The sequence below is a fragment of the Apium graveolens genome, chromosome 1, assembly GCF_009905375.1.
Source record: "Apium graveolens cultivar Ventura chromosome 1, ASM990537v1, whole genome shotgun sequence".
In the NCBI taxonomy this organism is placed as follows: domain Eukaryota; kingdom Viridiplantae; phylum Streptophyta; class Magnoliopsida; order Apiales; family Apiaceae; genus Apium; species Apium graveolens.
The window spans coordinates 198,535,543-198,555,003 of NC_133647.1; the positions used below are offsets into that span (position 1 = coordinate 198,535,543).

A 19,461-nucleotide genomic window follows, 5' to 3' on the forward strand; every position below is an offset into this window, starting at 1 on the left:
GTTATTTAAGAATGGGATTATTTAAATAATATTTGGTTAGCAGAGTTTTTAAGGCCCGTTACTTCTGTGAAGGTAATTTTCTAAAAGCGGATATTGGGAATAATCCCAGTTATGTTTGGCGGAGTGTGTGGGCGGCTAAAGATCTGATTAGGATTAGAAGTGGTACAAGATGGATGATAGCTTCAGGGGATAAGATAGGAATTCAAAATCAGCCTTGGTTGGAGAATGAGGATAATCCCTACATCACCTCTGTATCACAACGTTTTGATTCGAATATGGTTTCTTCGCTTATGAAGGTGAACCAAAGAGGTTGGGATGAAGAAATTATCAGGAACCTATTTAATGAGAGAGATCAGCAGTGCATCCTGAATTTGACTATAAGAGAGAATCTGGTGGAGGACATAATCTATTGGAATAAGGAAACTTCTGGAGTTTATAGTGTGAAGAGTGCTTATAGGTTTTTGCAAGCGCAAAAGGTTTGGTGGAATGATAGAGATAATTCGAATTTCTTGAAAACAATGTGGAGAACCAAGGCTCCAGCTAAAGTGCTTAATTTATTATGGAGAGCAGCAGCAAATTGTCTACCAGTTTTGACGTTGCTTCAACAGAAAAAAATCCCGTTAATAAGCATTTGCCCTATGTGTCATGGGGAGCAGGAAACCATTTTACATGCTCTGGTGACATGTCCTAGAGCTGTGCAGATATGGAGTACGTTTCTTTCAACTTCAGACATCTATCAAGAAACCAGAGAGGATTTTTTTAGTTGGGTGCAAGGGATTTTTGAATCAATTTCCCACGACATGAGAGCAAAGGTGGCCACAGTGTGTTGGGCCATTTGGAAGTCTTGTAATGAGAAAATTTGTAATAACAGAATCGGTTCAGTAAATGGTGTTCTGAGTTCAGCGAATTATTATCTTACACAATGGAAGAGTACCCAAAGTCATTTTTTCGAGGCTCTACCTCAGGCAGGTTGTGCAGAGGATGGGGCTATGTCTTGGGTTAAGCCACAGGAGGATTCAGTTAAGATAAACGTTGACGCAGCTCTGTTTCGAGAACATGACTTGTTTGGTTCTGGTTTGGTAGTACGAGACAGTAATGGAGGAATGATTCAAGCACGGACAGTTCTGAATGCAGGCAAGGTAACAGCAGAAATGGCTGAAGCCATGTTAATCAAGGAGGCGTTGAGTTAGATTGAGGGGAACAAGTGGAAAGAGGTAGTGTTGGAGTCGGACTGTCTAGTAGTCGTTCAAGCTATTAGAAGTAAGGTGAAAGATGCGATCACCGTTTGGCCTTGTTATTGAGGAGTGCATGAATAAATTATTGTCACTAAACAATGTTAGTTTGTTATTTGTGAGACGATCTGCTAATATGGCGGCTCATTTTGTGGCCAAAATGTCATATTCTTTCCCAGGTAGAGTATTTGACAGGGGAAGTGTCCCTATTAAAATTAAGAATGTATTGATGGCTGATTTAATGATATAAAATTCTCTTTTCGTCAAAAAAAAAATGCAGTACTAGTTTTGGATATCTGTGTGAAAAATTATTATGCACCTCAACCAAATATTATGCTCAAGTACTTCTTTTACATTTCAATAGTTAGAGTTTTTGTACTTCCCATCTTTCTTCCTTAAATTGATCTTGAATTTGTGAATATTGATGAGAACTCGTACACATATAAAGAATAAATGAGCACACATTCATTACTTAATATAAAATAACTTCCGACTACAACTCCTAACTAGCTTCAATGATATTCCATTAGCCGGTAAAACAATTATGAACCATTTTAACTTTAGAAATTTTATCTTAACTAATATCTCTGCAATATTATTGTTTGGCCTTTGCATTTCACAAAATCTAAGAGTATCTTTGCCTTTTTTATTTCAAAAATTATCCACACATTGATATTTAAAAAAATCCTACTTTTTATTATTTTGTTCAAAAGATTTCATATCAAAAGAAATACATGCATTTAAAAATATCAACAAACTTTGACTATGTGATAGAAAAAATGAATTGTTGATCCTACATTTTATATTCTAGTAAATTGCACATGTGGGGCCTTGAGTAAGATACTATATATATTAATCTTGTTGTTGACTTTTTTATTTCTTTGCTATTATCTTATAAAATAAAAGACAAGTTAACAATTATGATAACCAATTGAATGTTGTAAAAATCGGAAATCGGGAAAAATCGGTCGAGCTACCAATTTGAATTAACTGAAAATCGGGATTAATCGAAGTAAAAATTGGATGTATTATAATATTAAATTATATTTAATATATTATTATGATTATATTAGTTATTTATTAACAAATATATATTTACTATATCATAATTTTTATAATCATTCATATTAAATTAATATAGTATTTTATTTTAATAAATAATTATATATACTCCAATAGAGGAAAATTCGCAAGGATTGATCGAATTTCAAAAATCGAATCGGTCAGTTACTTTGCAGGGAATTAATCGGTTAAATCGGGGATTTTACCCATGTTTACCAGCAGCAATAAGCTAGCTTTTCTACAAAAAAAATAATGATAAAAAGATACTCTAAACTTTTGTTATTATTTTTTGGCTGAGAAAATCAAAATCCATATAAATGAGATTTGATTTTATGTATTCTTTTTCAAATTTTATTTACTTTCTAAGGAATATTGGATTATTTTTGTAAAAGAAAGTATCAACATCACTATATATATGAGGAGCCACAAGCCACCAACTCCACAATTTACAATGATAGAGAAGTAGTAGAGAGATTGTAGTCTTTGGCATAATAGTAAGAAGTAAGAAGAGCGATCACTTACAAAACACAGACACATGTTTTCTTTCTTTTGCCTTGTAGTTGTTTTCTAATACATAGCTAGTCATAGATTTGTTTCTTCACATTACAACAAATCGTCAAATAATAAAGCTCTGATTTGTTGTAGTGTTGAATGTTAGATATATCTTTTCATAAATTTTTGTTTAATTTTATGTATATAGATCTGCCTGTGTGTGTCTTTTTCTTGATCCTCACATTGGCAAATGATGCAATGATCATCCTTGAGAACCATGTTTCCTTGGAAGAATCAAAACCCTAATGCCTAGCTTCATGTCTAGCTTGCCATTTCATTTTGTTAAGTGAACGTGTGTTTTTATGTGTGTGTGTTATTTGATTTTACGTATATAGGTGTGTGTGTGTGTATTTTTCTTGATCCTTAGTCTGGTAAATGGTGCAATGATCATCCCTGAGAACCAATTTTTCCTTGACAGAATCAAAACCCTAACGTTAGCTTCATGTCTAACATATGCCATGTTTATGCATCACATTTCTTTTGTATACAACTGATTTAACATTTCTTGGGCAGACAAATCTAGATATATATGATATACATAACATATTCAAATTACAGGAAGATTATCAACCAACAATATGTCTACTAATGAGATTGGGAGTGGCTCAGGCAATGGCAATGGCAATGGCAATGGCAATGGCAGACAAAGATCATTTAGGCACAGTGACCATCAGATCAGAGAAATGGAATGGTATGTACCAACTTCTAAAATTTTAATTATGTCTTTTTTATGTTTCTACGTTTGAAATATGTTTTTGATTTTTGGTGGGAACAAACTCATTCCAACCAAAGGTTTCCTTAAAAATTAGTTATTAAAAAGGATACATTTTATGTCGGCTATGCTTGATACATTTTTTGTTTGTCTTAATAAATTTATTTTGTTATTTTGTAGGTTCTTTCAAAGATGTTCACACCCTGATATGGAACAAAGATTGCAAATGGCTCGGGATCTAGAGCTTGCTGAACCCAAAGTGAAGTATTGGTTTCAAAACCGCCGAAACCAACTAAAGGTAATTTGAACCTAGATATTTTAATATACTAATTATTAATGTAAATTAACAATTATTTTGTTGATCTAGTCTTTGTTAAAATAAATAGTATTTTTTTAATAAATATTTATGTAATTTTCATTATAATTAATATGATAAAATTTTCGTGTAATTAGAAATAATTTGATTATTTTATTTTGATTCGCAGATTAGCGCACTCAAAGCAGAGAATGAGATTTGGAAGAAGGAGTGTCTCCGACTTCAAGAGGAGGTTTGTTTCTTAATTTTTTTAGGCTATGTGTAATTAATTTTCATGTTTTACTTTACTAAATAATTTAATTATATTTATTTACACTTGGAGCAACAATAATTTGAGGAATGAGAATTAAAGATTCCAAGAGGAGGTATATTTATAAATATTTATCTTTATTTTTAGTTTTACTCAAGATAGTAATGATGTGTCTATATATGCCAATAATTATATAGTAGAATTAAATATTAACAAATTTGTTTTATAAGCCTTTGACATGTAATTATTTGTTGTATATGCATGTAATTTCAGAACCAGAGTTTTCGTGCTATTTCTTCAAGAATTGTTGTGCCTTTGTTAAGGACTGTGGAACCTGCAACATCTGCTCTTTTACCTGGTGTACAGTTTACAGAAGAACTGAAGCATGCTGTAATGAACATTGCGTCGCAATGTATTGTTGAATTACGGATGATGTGCGAGTCCAGAGAACCTCTTTGGAATCGTGCAAATGATGGAAAAGCAATTCTGGATATTGCCCAGTACAATAGGATGTTTCCATGGGGATCCTCGTCAAACGAGCATTTGAGGATCGAGGCCTCGCTCTGGAGTACTTATGTCCTGATGAATAGTGGTGATTTGGTTGATACATTTTGTGATGCTGTAAGTTTTCGAATTTCAAACATATATGATTATTAGTTTTTTAGTGCATTTAAGTTAGTTAGCTGATCATTGCCAACAAAAAGGAAGTTCGACTAATGTGTGCGTGTGTAATTAATTAGAAGAATAAAACAAATTTAGTGGATCATTATAAATTGTATCCGTGTGTTAATTTTTTAGTTGTTTTTTTTATAGGAGAAATGGATGCAAATGTTTCCATCCATTGTGTCAAAAGCAAAAACTCTTCATATTGTTCAAGATTCCGAAAATTTCAATGGTTCCCTCTATCTGGTAAGTATATATAACTTTGCTATTCAATTCTTTAAGCTCTTTAATTTTTTAAAAGTTAAAAAGGGATTATGAAATTGATGTAGCATTTTTTATTTTGCTAGCATACAGTTTTACTAAATGTAATATGATTCAAATCAATAACTTAATTTTGATCGAATATTGCAACAGATGTACGCGGAATTGCAGACTTTGTCACCTGTGGTGCATCCAAGAGAAGTACATTTTATGCGTTATTGCCAACAAAATGGCGAAGATGGAAGTTGGGGGATTGTTGATTTTCCGGTAGATTTTCTGGTTGATTCCACTCATGCATCGCCTTTCCCCAAATGCTGGAGAAAGCCTTCTGGATGCATCATTCAAAATTGTTTAACAAGTGACCGCTCAAGCGTAAGTATATTCTGTTAAAATAATATAAGATCCTGCAAAGAGCCATTATTTAACATCTTTAGGTTTTAGAGTAACTTATTCCTTAACATGGTATCATCAGGTTCGATGTCATTCTCTAACACCTTGAGATTTTAGAGTAACTGTTTCCTTAACATATATTCTTCTATTATGAAATTTTTAGCCTTGATGAAAAACATTTATATGTACAGGTGACTTGGTTGGAGCATGTGGAAGTCCAGGAAAGACCAATGCATCCAATCATCGACGAGTTTGTGAACTCTGGCACAGCATTTGGAGCAATCAAGTGGTTGTCTGTCTTGCAGAGACAAAGTGAGAGGCTTCGTAGCCTCAGAAGTCTGAACGCGTCTGATTATGGAGGTAAGCATAACTAATTATTAGTACCCCGATATGATCGTAATTAAAAATTTGGAGCTCAATGATTTCTGAAATTTTGCAGTACCATCTCTGGAGGTAAAATCAGATTTGATGAATGTAGCTAAGAGAATGATGAGATCATTCTGTATTAGCCTTAGCAGTTTGAGTGGGAAATCATGGATGGCTCTGCCGGATAATCCCGAGGACCAGTCGATGAAAATAAGTACGAGGCCTTCCACCGAGCCTGGAAATCCGATCGGCTTAATATGCAGTGCAGCATCCACTACCACACTTCCATATTCTTATGTTGAAGTTTTTAATCTCTTGAGAGATATACGTTGTACAACTCAGGTTCCATAAGTTTCTCTAATCTATATACAATTGAATTCGATATAACATTAATTTATAAACGGTTAGAATGATTTATATTGGTTCATATCACAGAAAGTGGATGGTGGTTTGAAGGAGAATTTCTTGCAGGAGCTAGCTCGCATATCAACTGGCGGCTCTCCTGCAAACTGCATCTCTCTATTTCGCATTTATCATGTACGTAAAACAACATAAGGAGTACATTAATACATGTTTAGTCATGTTAACTAATCTATATTCATACACATGTTGCAGGCTAACTCAACACAAGAGTGTGTGTTGCATGAGTGCTGTAGTGACGATTCCGAAAGTGTTGTGGCTTACACCGCGCTAAGTGAAGATGGGATTGCTAAATTAGGCACAGCCGATTCGGCGAGCATTCAGATTCTCACCAATGGATTTGTCTTGGTTCCAATTCAACAAGGCTCAGGATGTCTGCTGACTGTTGGGATCCAAAGTCTAGCAAGCATGAACCCTTATGAGAATCTTAGTTTGTTGGGTGCAATGGCTAGTCAGAGACATCTTGATGAGATCATTAGTCGGATCAAGGAGGTGCTCAGTGGCCGCACCGCCAATAAATGAGATGGGATGAGATACCAAGAGAAGGTTGGGAGCACAAGCTGCAGTTGGAAAATTTTGATTTTTTGCTTAATTTTTTTTGTTATGAGAAGTTGAGAACTGGATTTTTTTTAAGTGTTATAAATTAAATTTTTTCTCCATTTTTTGTCATTTTTTATATTTATGTTTTAGATTGAAAAATTTATCTTTCCCATCTTGCCACCTAGAAATATTTGAACTTGACATTTTTTATAACCATGTATAAAATTAATAATATTATCTGACATTAAAAAGATAGTGGCAAATTAAGAAAAAATTTCAAGTTTGAAAATGGTCACTATGATTTTGGGACCATGTAAAATAAACAAGAAATGCTAAAACAGCCATAACATGCTCAATGAATATGAGTGAATAAAGGATAAGCTCAAAAAATATTATCTAATTGATTTATAGTTTAAATTAAATAAAAATAAGATATAGTATCTTCTTCTTTATTTGCTAAAAGTATAGTATCTTTTACACATTATCTATAAATATAATATATGAATATATAGAATATCTTTTTATGTTAAGTTTTTAAGTAAGAGAGAGAATCATTTATTCTACTTAAATCGCATAATTGTAATTATAAACTTTTCCTTAATATATATTTTTTTAAAAAAATTAATGTACAAAATTTATTGTATATAAACTTAAAATTTAATTTAATTTTAATTTTACACTTTGAAATATTTCACTGATTTTAAACAATTTATTCACAAAAATAACATAAATTTTAATAGTATTAGACAATAATGATGTCTAATATATAACTGCAAAAGAATTCCCCCCACCAAGTTGATTTTATGGCAACCTATCCTAAATTCCTATATTCAATTTAAACTATAAGTAATTAGATGCTCGAATTTAACTAGATAGGTGATTAGTAAGGAGGACTTGGCAATGATAGAAAATAATGGGTGTTGTTTGTTTCGTTATTTGCTGAATAGGTGGGGTGCTAGAGTATTGGAGTCATAGGTTGTTTGGAAAATTGTTGACCAAAGTCTGTTGTCTACTTGTCTTGGATTGTTAAATATATTATTTTAATAATATCATGTTCCACAAATTCTGCTCGAAGCAATGCAAAACAAAGCATTAAGAATAAATGTTAACAATGTTGTGAAATAAAACTCAGGGTTTATTAGTATTTAATAATAAGGTTTATGAGTTTCAAGTTTTACTAGTAAGATGCCTACGTATCTCTGTGTTATAAATAATCAAGCTAAAAACGTACTTCTAGCTTGAGGGGTAGAGCCTTTTATATAGATGTGAGTCTAGGGTTAAACTGGTGTTGGAAGACTTACTGGACTACTCTCTTACTTAGATGGTAATTAGGACTTCGATCATGTAAAACAAGATATTCTAGATCATTCCTTGTAGGAGTTAGTGCATGTTAACATTAAATTGATAAAAATATCATATCATAACAATAAATAAATGATAGATGTGCATTAAAAATTTAACATCAAGAAATAGGTATCGGTTTCTTACAAAAAAAATGATATTCTATGTTCTCTTTCACATCAGTTTAAAATCGAAGTTAAATAGGGGGTCTTTGATATCACCCACGAAGACATCGGATTTTTTTATTCATAGACATCGGTTTTTAGCCGGTGTCTATTGATGTTTTAGTAGTAGACGTTGGACGTCATGACTCTCCTCTTTTAACCGTATTGGGTCTAGTCCATGAACAACTCATGTTCGTGGACCTTGACGACCTCTGCTAGTGGGTCTTGACTGCTTGGGCCGTCTTTAGTCCGTTACGAGTCTAGACCAGCCTAGTTTATATTGGGCTTTGGACAAGAATCCCAAGCGTAATTAATGCGATATTTAATATGTCTTTAGGATGTATTTTCTATCCATATCATTTTTCCCCTAACTTCCGGGGAAACTACTCGAGTTTGCGTGGAAGTTATAATAGTCTATTCGCGACTCGGGGTACTTTCGGCCCTTCTCGAGCATCGGCCCTTCATTGATATCATCCCTTCATTGGTATCGTCATTTTATCGTAAAGTATGGAGCAACCTACACATTTATAATGACTTATATTCTTAGTGTGAATATACAGGCCTTTGCACATGCTAATTGAATAGTGTTTGACACTAAACAGTCCTAATCGGGACTAAAAAGTGAGCGTTTATCACCCCCTAACCTCCAACAAGGTCAATTATAGGATGAAAGCTGCTAACAGACCCTAATCAGGGTTAATCGACCCTAATTGGGGCTAATTTCAATGTACAAGCTGCTAATTAGGCTTAAAATATTCTAATTTTAAGCTAAAATATGCTAATTGGCCTTAATCGAGGCTAACATGCCCTAATCGGGGTTAATTTGTCTGAATCATGACTAATTAATATGCACAAGCCATTAGTCATCCCTAATTCACGCTAATCATATGCGCGAATAAGTTAAACGACCTTAAACAGGGCTAATTATATCACACAAGCCACTAATTACCCTTGATTCAGCTTAATTACGTGTAATATACAATAATCAACCCTAATCGAAGCTAAATCTCACTAATCGTCCCTAAACGGGGCTAAGTTTAAAATCCTGAAAATTTTAAAAAATCATTTGTTCCAATATTTTCCAAAAAAAATCAAAAAATTTCACAGGAGGGCCACCGGAAATCCTCCAGGAGGTTCTGGACCAACCTCCCAGGAGGTTCTAGCCGGCCAAAGCCTCCCATTTGGAGGATTAGGCCCCTCCTGGTCGGCTGGGAGTGAACCTCCTATTGACCGGGAGGTGAACGTCCTGATTTATTTTTTTGCAGAAGGTTCTACTAGGTCTTAAGCCCCTATGTGGAGGACTCAGCTCCTCCTGCTCTTGGTCGGCCATGGAGCCACCTCTATGGTGGTCCTGGTCGGCCAGGTAATGGAGCCTCTCGAAACTTTTTTATTCTTGTTCTTGTGAATGCTCTGTTCTTGTTCTTGTTCTAGTGAACGTTCTGTTCTTGTTCTAGTGAACGTTCTGCTCTTGTTCTAATGAACGTTCTAGTCTTCACGAAACTTGTTCACGTGGACACTAAGTTTTCAAGAAAAAAATTCAAAAATTTCCTAGGAGGGTCACCAAAAATCCTTCATGAGGCCCTGGACCAACCTCACAGGAGGTTCTGGTCGGCCAGAGGCTTCCATGTTAAGGACTCGGCCCCTCCTGCTCTTGGTCGTCCAGGGAGCGACCTCCATGGTGGCCTGGTCGGCCGGGAGGCGAACATTCTCCGAACTTTTTTGAATTTGTCCCCATGAACATCTGAGCTCATTATGGGGAACGTTCTACTCTTTTTTGGTGAACGTTCTGCTCATGTTCTCGTGAACGTTCTGCTCATGTTCTCGTGAACGTTCTGCTCTTCACGTAACTTGCTTTTCAGAACGTTCCCCTAATTGAGTCGTGGCTATAGATGGCCATTAATGTTGGACTAAGAGACTGGCCTTGCTCTAATCTTCAAGGTTTTCACTAATCATGGTGATTAGCGTAATTAATCACCAAATTAAGACTAATGACTTGTGTTTATTCTTCATCAGGCTTTTATTGGAGGACTGATACGATAAGCGACACTCCGCATCGCGTTGTTCATTTATTATGTCATTTTCTCTCAGTTCTTGATAATTTTTCTACCATTTTCGGTCATTTTTTCAAGCGATACATGCTAGCGCAAACCAAACAGAGTTGTGACCTGCTGTAGTAGGTACCTCTTTTCCTATAAAAGAAGATGAGAATTGCTCATTTTCGTTCACACCTTCATTTCTCAACTCCTCCCAAATTCTCTCAAGCTTGTAAGCTCTCAAGTTCCCAAGTTTTTTAGGATCTTTCAAAGTCCTTACCGCAAGCCCTCCATCTCGGCTAAGGAAGCTATGCACAAGAGAGCCACGATTCGATCACTAAAAGATATAACTTTCGTTTCACCTTACTATCTTAATCGTTGTTCCAACAGCCTAAAGAGCATGCTAGATGAGCTGGCCGACTAGTATCCGAGCACCGTGCACTTCGATGTGTTCAAGCATAAAAATGTGCTCGATGAAGAGGATGTTGATAAGATTCGGTCAAGTTACCCCTAGCCTGACTGGATAGAGGTTTGCAAGGCCAAGTCCAATGAGAGTAACCCGAGTACCAACATATTGTATGTGTATAAGGTAGCGTTGAAATCCGGGCTAAGGTTCCCACTGTACCCTTTCATTCCAAGACTCCTTGCCGAGCTGAAGGTTCACTCGTGCCATATTTACCCCAAGAGTCGGGCCTTCATTATTGACTTCATTTTAAGGTGCAATGATCTTGGTATTCCTTTAAGTTTTTCGATGTTTCGAAACATATTCATGTTGAATGCATCCCCTTCTTTCAGGCCCGGCTGGGTTCTACTACAACACAGGCCCTGTGTTCCTCATATTATGAACACTAACTCTCTTCACGACTGTATCCTTTGGTGGAACAAAACGTTTGTGGTCTTGGAGTAGAAGGAAGGTGATTGGGGAGTATACTTCAGACGTGATTATAGATGTCCAGTAGACAGTGCTAACTACATTCTTCACCTTACAGATGTTGAGCTCTATGATCGTGACCGTCTTATTGATGATGATGGATGAAACCCTTATTGGAAGTTTGTTACGGAGACAAAGCTCGTCGAGGTCGGCATTAGTAGCCTCTATAAAGAGGGTATTCATTTTTATTCTATCTCAAACTTGGTCAAGTTTGTTTTTATATCTATCTTTCCTTTGTTTTGTTTCAGCTGCTGAAGCCCTGGATGCACTGACCGACAAAAGTGATATGGTTACTGGAAGGATGGCTAAGGAAGCTACCAAGCAGGTGAACCGCATCCCTAAAGTCCCAGCATTCCTTGAGGCCTCTAGCTCCGGAAAAAAAAGATCAAGAATTCGGATAGAAACGTGAAGATCCCCTTCGAACCTTCGTGGGGCATATCCACCAACAACTCGGTGTTCGGGAGTCCGGCCCTTGCTCTTGAATCGTCCAAGAATTGCATTACTCCCCCAGACCTTGTTCACGCCTCATCGGGTGAGAAGTTACTCGAGGCCGAGATGTTAAGGCATCACGCCTTGTTAAGATTCTGAAGAAAATTCACTAAAAGAAGTGCACTTTAATGAAATATTTTACAAGTTAAGAGTACATGATACGCTAGCCTAAGTGTAGAAAGGTTTGCAAGCCATGTCTAGTGAGAGGACTTGCAACCTGAGTACCTATAGATTGTATGTGTATAAGGCAGAATTGAAATTCGGGCTAAGGTTCCCACTGCACCCTTTCATTCCCAAAATCCTTTTCGAGCTGAAGGTTCACACGTTCCAGATTTACCCCAACGGTTGGGCCTTCATTATTGTCTTCATTGTAAGGTGCAATGATCCTGGTATTCCTTTAAGTATTTCAATGTTTCGAAGCATATTCATGTTAAATGCATCCCCTTTTTCCAGGCCCGGCTAGGTTCTACTACAAAACAGGCCCCGTGTTCCCCATATTGTGAACACTCACTCTCTTACGACTTTATTCATCACTGCAACAAAAAGTTTGTGGTCTTGGAGAAGAAGGAAGGTGACTGGGGAATATACTTCAGACGTGATTCCAGCTGTCCCGTAGACAGTGCTCACTATATTCTTCACCTCACAGATGTTGGGCTCTATGATCGTGACCGCCTTATTGACGAAGATGGACGAACCCCTTATTGGGAGGTTGTTACGGAGACAAAGCTCGTCAAGGCCGGCATTAGAAGCCTCTCTAAAGAAGGTATTCATTTTTATTCTATCTCAAATTTGGTCAAGTTTGTTCTTATATCTATCTTTTCTTTGTTTTATTTCATGCTTCCAAGGCCCTGGATGCACTAACCGACAAGAGTGACATGGTCGAAGGATGGCTAGGAAAGCTATCAAGCAGGTGAACCGCATCCCTAAAGTCCCGGCATTCCTTGAGGCTGCTAGATCCGGAAAGAAAAGGATCAAGGATTTAGATGGAAACGTGAAGATCCCCTTCGAACCTTCATGGGGCATATCTACCAACGACTCGGTGTTTGAGAGTCCGACCCTTGCTCTTGAATGATCCAAAAATTGCATTACTCCACAGACCTTGTTCATGTCTCATCGGGTGAGAAGTTACTCGAGGCCGAGATGTTAGGGGCTCAGGCCTTGCGAAGATTCAGAAGAAAATTCGCTAAAATAAGTGCACTTGAACGAAATATTTTACAAGTTAAGAGTACCTGATACCCTAGCCTGACTGTATAGAGGTTTGCAAGGCCAAGTCTAATGAGTGAACTTGCAACCTGAGTACCAATAGATTGTATGTGTATAAGACATCGTTGAAATCCAGGCTAAGGTTCCCACTGCCGAGCTGAAGGTTCACCCGTGCCAGATTTACCCCAACGGTTGAGCCTACATTATTGTCTTCATTGTAAAGTGAAATGATCCTGGTATTCCTTTAAATGTTTCAATATTTTGGTTTCGATATTTTGAAGCATATTCATGTTGAATGCATCCCTTTCTTCTAAGCCCGGCTGGGTTCTACTACAACACAGGCCCCGTGTTTCTCATATTGTGAACACTCACTCTCTTCATGACTTTATTCATCAGTGGAACAAAAAGTTTGGGTCTTGTAATGGAAGGAAGGTGACCAAGGAGTATACTTGAGACGTGATTTCAGTTATCCCGTAGACAGTGCTCATTATATTCTTCACCTCACAGATGCTGAGATCTATGATCGTGACCGTCTTGTTGACGATGATGGACGAATCCCTTATTGGGAGTCTGTTACGGAGACAAAGCTCGTCAAGGCTGGCATTAGAAGCCTCTCTAAATAGGGTATTTATTTTTATTCTATCTCAAACTTGGTCAATTTTGTTCTTATATCTATCTTTCCTTTGTTTTGTTTCAGTTGTTGAGGTCGTGGATTCACTGACTGACAAGAGTGACATGGTTACTAGAAGGATGACTAGGGAAGCTACCAAGCAGGTGAACCGCATCCCTAAAGTCCCGGCGTTCCTTGAGTCATCTGGCTCAAGAAGGAAAATGATCAAGGATTTAGATGGAAACGTGAAGATCCTATTCGAACCTTCGGGGGGCATATCTATTAACGACTCGATGTTCGGTAGTCCGGACCTTGCTCTTGAATGGTGCAAGAATTGCATTATTCCCCCAGACCTTATTCACGTCTCATCGGGTGAGAAGTTACTCGAGGTCGAGATGTTAGGGGCTCACACCTTGTATTCGATACTCTTAACTTGTAAAATATTTCATTCACGTGCACTTCTTTTAGCGAATTTTCTTCAGAATATTCAAAAACATTTCACATGAGGGTCATCGAAAATCCTCTAGGAGGCTCTAGACCAACCTCAGTGGTGGTTTTGGTCGGCCAAAGGCCTCCATGTAGAGGACTCAGCCCTTCCTGGTCTTGGCTTCGTGAAGGTCCTGGCCGGCCAGGACTCTATGTGTTGAAGACTCGGCCCTCTTGAGTATTGGTCACCTTTGCATCTTATCCTTGTTTTTGGTGAAGTTAATCTTTTATGACCTCTCTTCTTGTTTTCTTTGTCAGGCCACTGCATACTTTATTACATCCTCTATACAAAGCATCAAGATGAGGAATGACTACGTTGCACTACAAGATTTTATGAGCAAGATGAAGATCTCTGCAGAGGAATGGGAGTCTAAGGCACATCAGGCGGAAGACAAGACTGCTCTCCTCGAGAAGAAGCACTTCAAGGAGATGAAAAGGAGGAAGATGGAGTGGAGAAAGCTCGTGAATATGTATTATGGATCCAAAGAGTTTCTCCATATAATAGATGATCAGATGCGCCCCGTTAACCTGGCTATAAGATGGAAAAGGGGCGTAAAGGACGTCCATAGCATGTATACAGACGTGGTTGACCCAAGAATTTTTCACTTGCCCTTGGGCAGCTCCTGTGGTTGATTCATCCGGACAGGCCTCCGGGTCCGTACTCGAGACTTCCCACCAGCAATCCCTATCCGGTTCGAGTCGCGTGGGTTCTGGTTCTAAGGGAAAAGCTCCTTCAGAAAGCCCTAGCTTCAGCGCGGCCCTCTACGGGAAGATCCGGGAGCCATGGAGAGGGGAGTAGCAGCTCTTCCTCTGAGGCTAGTTCAGATGAAGATAGCAAAGAAGAGGAGTACGAGGTCACCCATGGAGAGGGGAACGAAGAGGAGAATTAGGGGGATGATTCTTCAGATGATTGATTGTGATAGCCTTGCATGACTTTAGATGCCACCTGTGGCTTTTTATTCAGAACTTTATTTATTTGAACTCTCATGGTTTGTAACCTAACTGTCCTTCGGGACTAATTTGTGATCCTTCGGGATCTTATCTATGCATCATTTGGTTTGATTTCATACTTCTCTTTTATTTTCGGAATTTGGTCCTTCGGGACTTGCATTCTTTAGATGCTCATACTTAAATAAAATGATAGACAAGATGATAGAATTAAACTTGCATATATAGATAATATCTTTGAAAAACGGCTCCAACCCTTACATAAAATATTTTCATCGACCTTATTCATATATTTATTACTAAGTACTGGGAACATGTTATGAACGTCCTAAATATAATAAACCTTCAGGTGTGAAGCGTGCCAACTGCGGGGCACTTCATCACCGTTCAAGGTCTCTCACTTGTAGGATACTCATCCTAATGTCTTCCTGTCCTTATAAGGTCCTTCCTAGTTGGGGCGAGTTTTCTCTCTCCCCAACTCAAGATGCCTCAATCCTCCTTAAGACCATGTCTTCTTACTGAAAGAACCTTTCCTTAAATCTTTTATTGCAATAGAGGGAGGCTCTTCATTGATGCTCTGTATTACGTGCATTGGCCTCATCTCTAACCTCAACAATAAGATTGAGAGCGAGCCTCATGCCTTCTTCATTAGTTTCCGGTTCATAAGCTTCAACCCTAGGTGATCCATGGGTGATTTTTAGAGGTACCATAGCTTCGGCTCCGTAAGCCAGCATGAACAGGGTAGCTTCAGTTGTCACTTTATAGGTGGTTCGATATGCCCAAAGTATAGACAGTAACTCATCCCGCCAAATATTCCTCGAGCATTCACCCTTTTCTTTAGTCCTTCAAGGATAATCCGGTTAGCAACTTCTGCCTGCCCATTTTCCGGTAGATCGGCAGCCGAGGTAAAGTGAAACTCTATGCTATTATCGTCACAGTACTCCTTAAATTATGCGTTATCAAATTATCACCATTATCCGTGACAAGGATGCGTGGGATACCAAACCGGCATATCACATCTTCCCAGAAGAATTGGGTAATTTGGTTGGTGGTTATTTTGGCTAGTGTCTTAACCTCAATCCACTTTGTGAAGTAGTCTATGGCTACCACAATGAACTTCCTCTGTCCCGATGCCACAGGAAATGGACCAAGTATATCCATTCTCCACGTTACAAAAGGGATGGGTCTTTTGATGGATGTAAGTCTCTCTGGGGGCTGTCGTACTATCGGAGCATGCATCTGGAATCTGTTGCATTTCTTTATATAAGCCTTTGCATCAGCCAATATCGTTGGCCAGTAGAACCCCACTCGAGTTATCTTATGAGCGAGGGCCCTACCCCCTAAGTGTAATCCACAAATCCCCTCATGGGCTTCTTTAAGCGCCTCCTCTACTTCAAGAGGTCTCAAAAACTTCATGTACGGAATAAAAAAAGACCTTTTGTACAAAAGGCCTTCAATCAACGAATATCTCAATGCCCTCACCGATTACTTGCGTGCTTTCCGAGCATCATCGGGGAGCCATCCATTCTCAATGTGAGATTTGATTGGATCTATCCAATAAATCGCCACACCAATCGGTGCTATCAAATTTATGACATGTCTAGTAGGGGTCTTCAGTACCTAAAATTAGATACTTCTTGTGTAGTTCTCGATTTCAGACGAGGTGAACTCAGAAAGGGCATTGACCGTAATGTTCTCCTCTCTTGGAACATGTTCAGCGTACCATTCGTCAAACTGAGTCAGTATTTCATTTACGACTCTCAGGTACTTAGCCATTGTATCATCCTTTTCCTCAAACTCTCCATTAACCTGAGCAACCACGAGTCTCGAATCTCCATAAATCTTAAGGTTTTTGGCCTTCACGACTCTATCCAAGCCTAAGTCGGATATCAAAGCTTCGTATTCTGCTTCGTTGTTCATAGTTGGGAAGTCCAACTTCAAAGAATACTCAATCATGAACCCTTCGGGGCTTTGCAAGACTGGGCCTACACCACTAGATTTAATTTTGGATGCTCCGTCAAAATGGAGAACCCAATACTCTTTCAGAGTCATACATTCATCTTTCTCTTTCTCTTCTCCTTCTGGGGTTACTATCTCTTGTCCCCGACTTCTTGGTCGCTAATGGTACATTCGACCATGAAGTCTACTAAGGCCTGAGCACTGATGGTTGTTTGAGGCTAGTACTTGATGTCAAATTCTCCTAACTCAATTGCCCATTTTATGAGTCGGCCACTTACCTTCGGGCTGTGAAAAATGCTTCTCAAAGATTTGTTTGTCAAGACTTCGATCTTGTGGGCCTGAAAGTATGGCCTTAACTTCCTCGAGGCTTTATGAGGGCAAGTGCAAACTTCTTTGTGGTGGAATATTTCAACTTTGCTCCGTGGAGTATCTTGCTCACATAGTAGACAGGCTTCTGGAGTTTCTATTCTTCCTTTAATAGGACTGCACCCATGACTTGCTCAGAGACCGCGAGGTATAAGTAAAGGATGTCCTTCGGACTAGGATTGGCTAGCAAAGGGGCCTCGTTCATGTACTTCTTCAGCTATTCGAAGGCCCCTTGGCTCTCAGCTGTCCACTCATTTAAAAAAGGGCAGACATTTGTCTCCGGACTTGGAGATGAACCACCCTAAAGCTGTGATTCTTCCGGTCAGATTCTGAACATCCTTGATGGAGTGTGGTGGCTCCATATCTAGGATGGATTTGATCTTGTCGGGGTTGGCCCAATTCCCTTCTTCGAGACCATGTGACCCAAAAATTTTCCAGGCCCAACATCAAAAACACACTTGGCGATGTTTAACATCATCTTGTGGTGCCTGAACACTTCAAATGCCTCCCTGAGGTGATTAATATGATCGTCCTTGGCTAAGATTTTGACTAACATGTCATCAACATAGAACTCCTTGGTCATTCCAATTAGATGGACACATATTTTATTTACCAATCTCTGGTAAGTAGCTCCTGCATTTTTAAGTTCAAAAGCCATAACAAGATAACAAAAGACACCAAAGTCAGTTATAAAAGATACCTCGGGGGTGTCATCTTTGTGCATTTTGAAGTAATTTCTGAAGCCATTCATGAAACTCAGCATCTCGTGTCCAGTGGTGGCATCGATCAGGGTATCAATCCTTGGTGGGGGTTATAGTCTTTAGGACATGCATTATTCAAGTCAATGAAGTTGATGCACATTCTCCACTTCCCATTGGCCTTCTTGACCATTATGGGGTTCGCCAACCACTCAGGGAATTGCACTTCCTTTATGAATCCAGCTTCTAGGAGCTTCTCGACCTCTTATTTAATGGCTTCCATCATGTCAGGGGCATAAGTTCTCTTCTTCTGCTTCATGACCTTCCGAGTTGGATTGATGTTCAACTTATGAGTTATAAGCTTGGTGTCAATTCCAGGGATATCAGATGTCAACCAAGCAAACACATCACTGTTCTTTCGTAAGAACATTATCAATTGGCCTTTCAGGGGCTTGTTCAAAGATGCTCCAATATATGTGACCTTCTCCGGGTCTAAGATGTCTAGGGGAATTAGGATTAAGTCCTCCATTAGCTTCCCTTGAAATTCTTCATTCTCACGGACATCCATGTATACTATGGGGAGAACCTGCCCCCTAGTTCCATCGGGCCTAAGTGCTACAACATAGCAACTGCGGGCCATTTTATGATCTTCTTTTGTCTCACCGACACCATTTCTAGTCGGAACTTGAGTACCATGTGGTAGGTTGAGGGCACGACCTTGAAAGCATTTATCCATGTTCTTCCCATGATAGGGTTGTAAGTAGAGGTCACCTTAGCAACCTGAAAGTTTAACATCTGTGTGGCCTCTCTGGGCTCTTTCCCAATAGTCACGGGAAGTTGTATTGCTCCTTCGACTTGGCATTCCACTTGGTTAAACCCGTAGATGGGTGCGTCGGACAGAGTTAGTTGGGAGTCATTGTACCCCATCCTTAGGAACGTGTCATGGAACAAAATATCAATGGAAGATCCATTCAAACCTTCAAGATCGGGGTCACCAAACTCCAGCTTCATCTCTGTCTTAGAACGCTTAGGCGACTCTCCGACTATACTCATTACTTCTCTCGCGAATGAGTTTTGAGAGTTTCTTTTAGTCCAAGCTGCTGTTGGGCCTTCTGAGATCATGTTGATTACTGGCCCTTGGGGTTGTGGGTTACGATCTCGGTCGTTACCCCTTCGGTCGTCATCTCCTCGGTCATTATCTCTTTTTTGGCCTCCAGCCTCTTCACCCTTGGTGAAGCGTCCGAATTTTCCTCTTCAGATCAAATACTCAATATCATCCATGAGTTGCCTACAATCATCAGTATCATGACCAACATTTTAATGAACCCTACAGTATCGGCCCTTGTCTCTTTTTTCGGGGTCTCCCCTTAGTGGCTTCGGCCATCTGAACTCTTTGTCCTTCTCAATTTCCATAAGGATTTGGCTCCTTGTAGCATTTAACCTTGCATATTCAGTGAACCCTGGTGGTT

General features: G+C 38.8%; 2 protein-coding genes across 2 annotated transcripts; one reads left to right on the forward strand and one right to left on the reverse strand.

The window, feature by feature from the left end:
* The first annotated feature begins 1,272 nt into the window (after window positions 1–1,272).
* LOC141715896 (homeobox-leucine zipper protein HDG5-like) lies at window positions 1,273–6,746 on the forward strand. The gene is made up of 11 exons (XM_074518750.1): window positions 1,273–1,411; window positions 3,405–3,537; window positions 3,739–3,856; window positions 4,044–4,106; window positions 4,398–4,745; window positions 4,938–5,033; window positions 5,202–5,420; window positions 5,630–5,798; window positions 5,878–6,146; window positions 6,240–6,341; window positions 6,420–6,746. The coding sequence occupies exons 1-11, from the start codon at window positions 1,273–1,275 to the stop codon at window positions 6,744–6,746; spliced, it is 1,983 nt and encodes a 660-aa protein (XP_074374851.1).
* A 9,708-nt stretch (window positions 6,747–16,454) lies between these two features.
* Window positions 16,455–17,021, reverse strand: LOC141715927 (uncharacterized). Its single transcript, XM_074518751.1, has 2 exons — window positions 16,604–17,021; window positions 16,455–16,519 (listed from the first exon to the last, which is right to left on the reverse strand). Exons 1-2 carry the CDS (start codon window positions 17,019–17,021, stop codon window positions 16,455–16,457), a joined length of 483 nt encoding a protein of 160 aa, XP_074374852.1.
* Window positions 17,022–19,461: the final 2,440 nt, after the last annotated feature.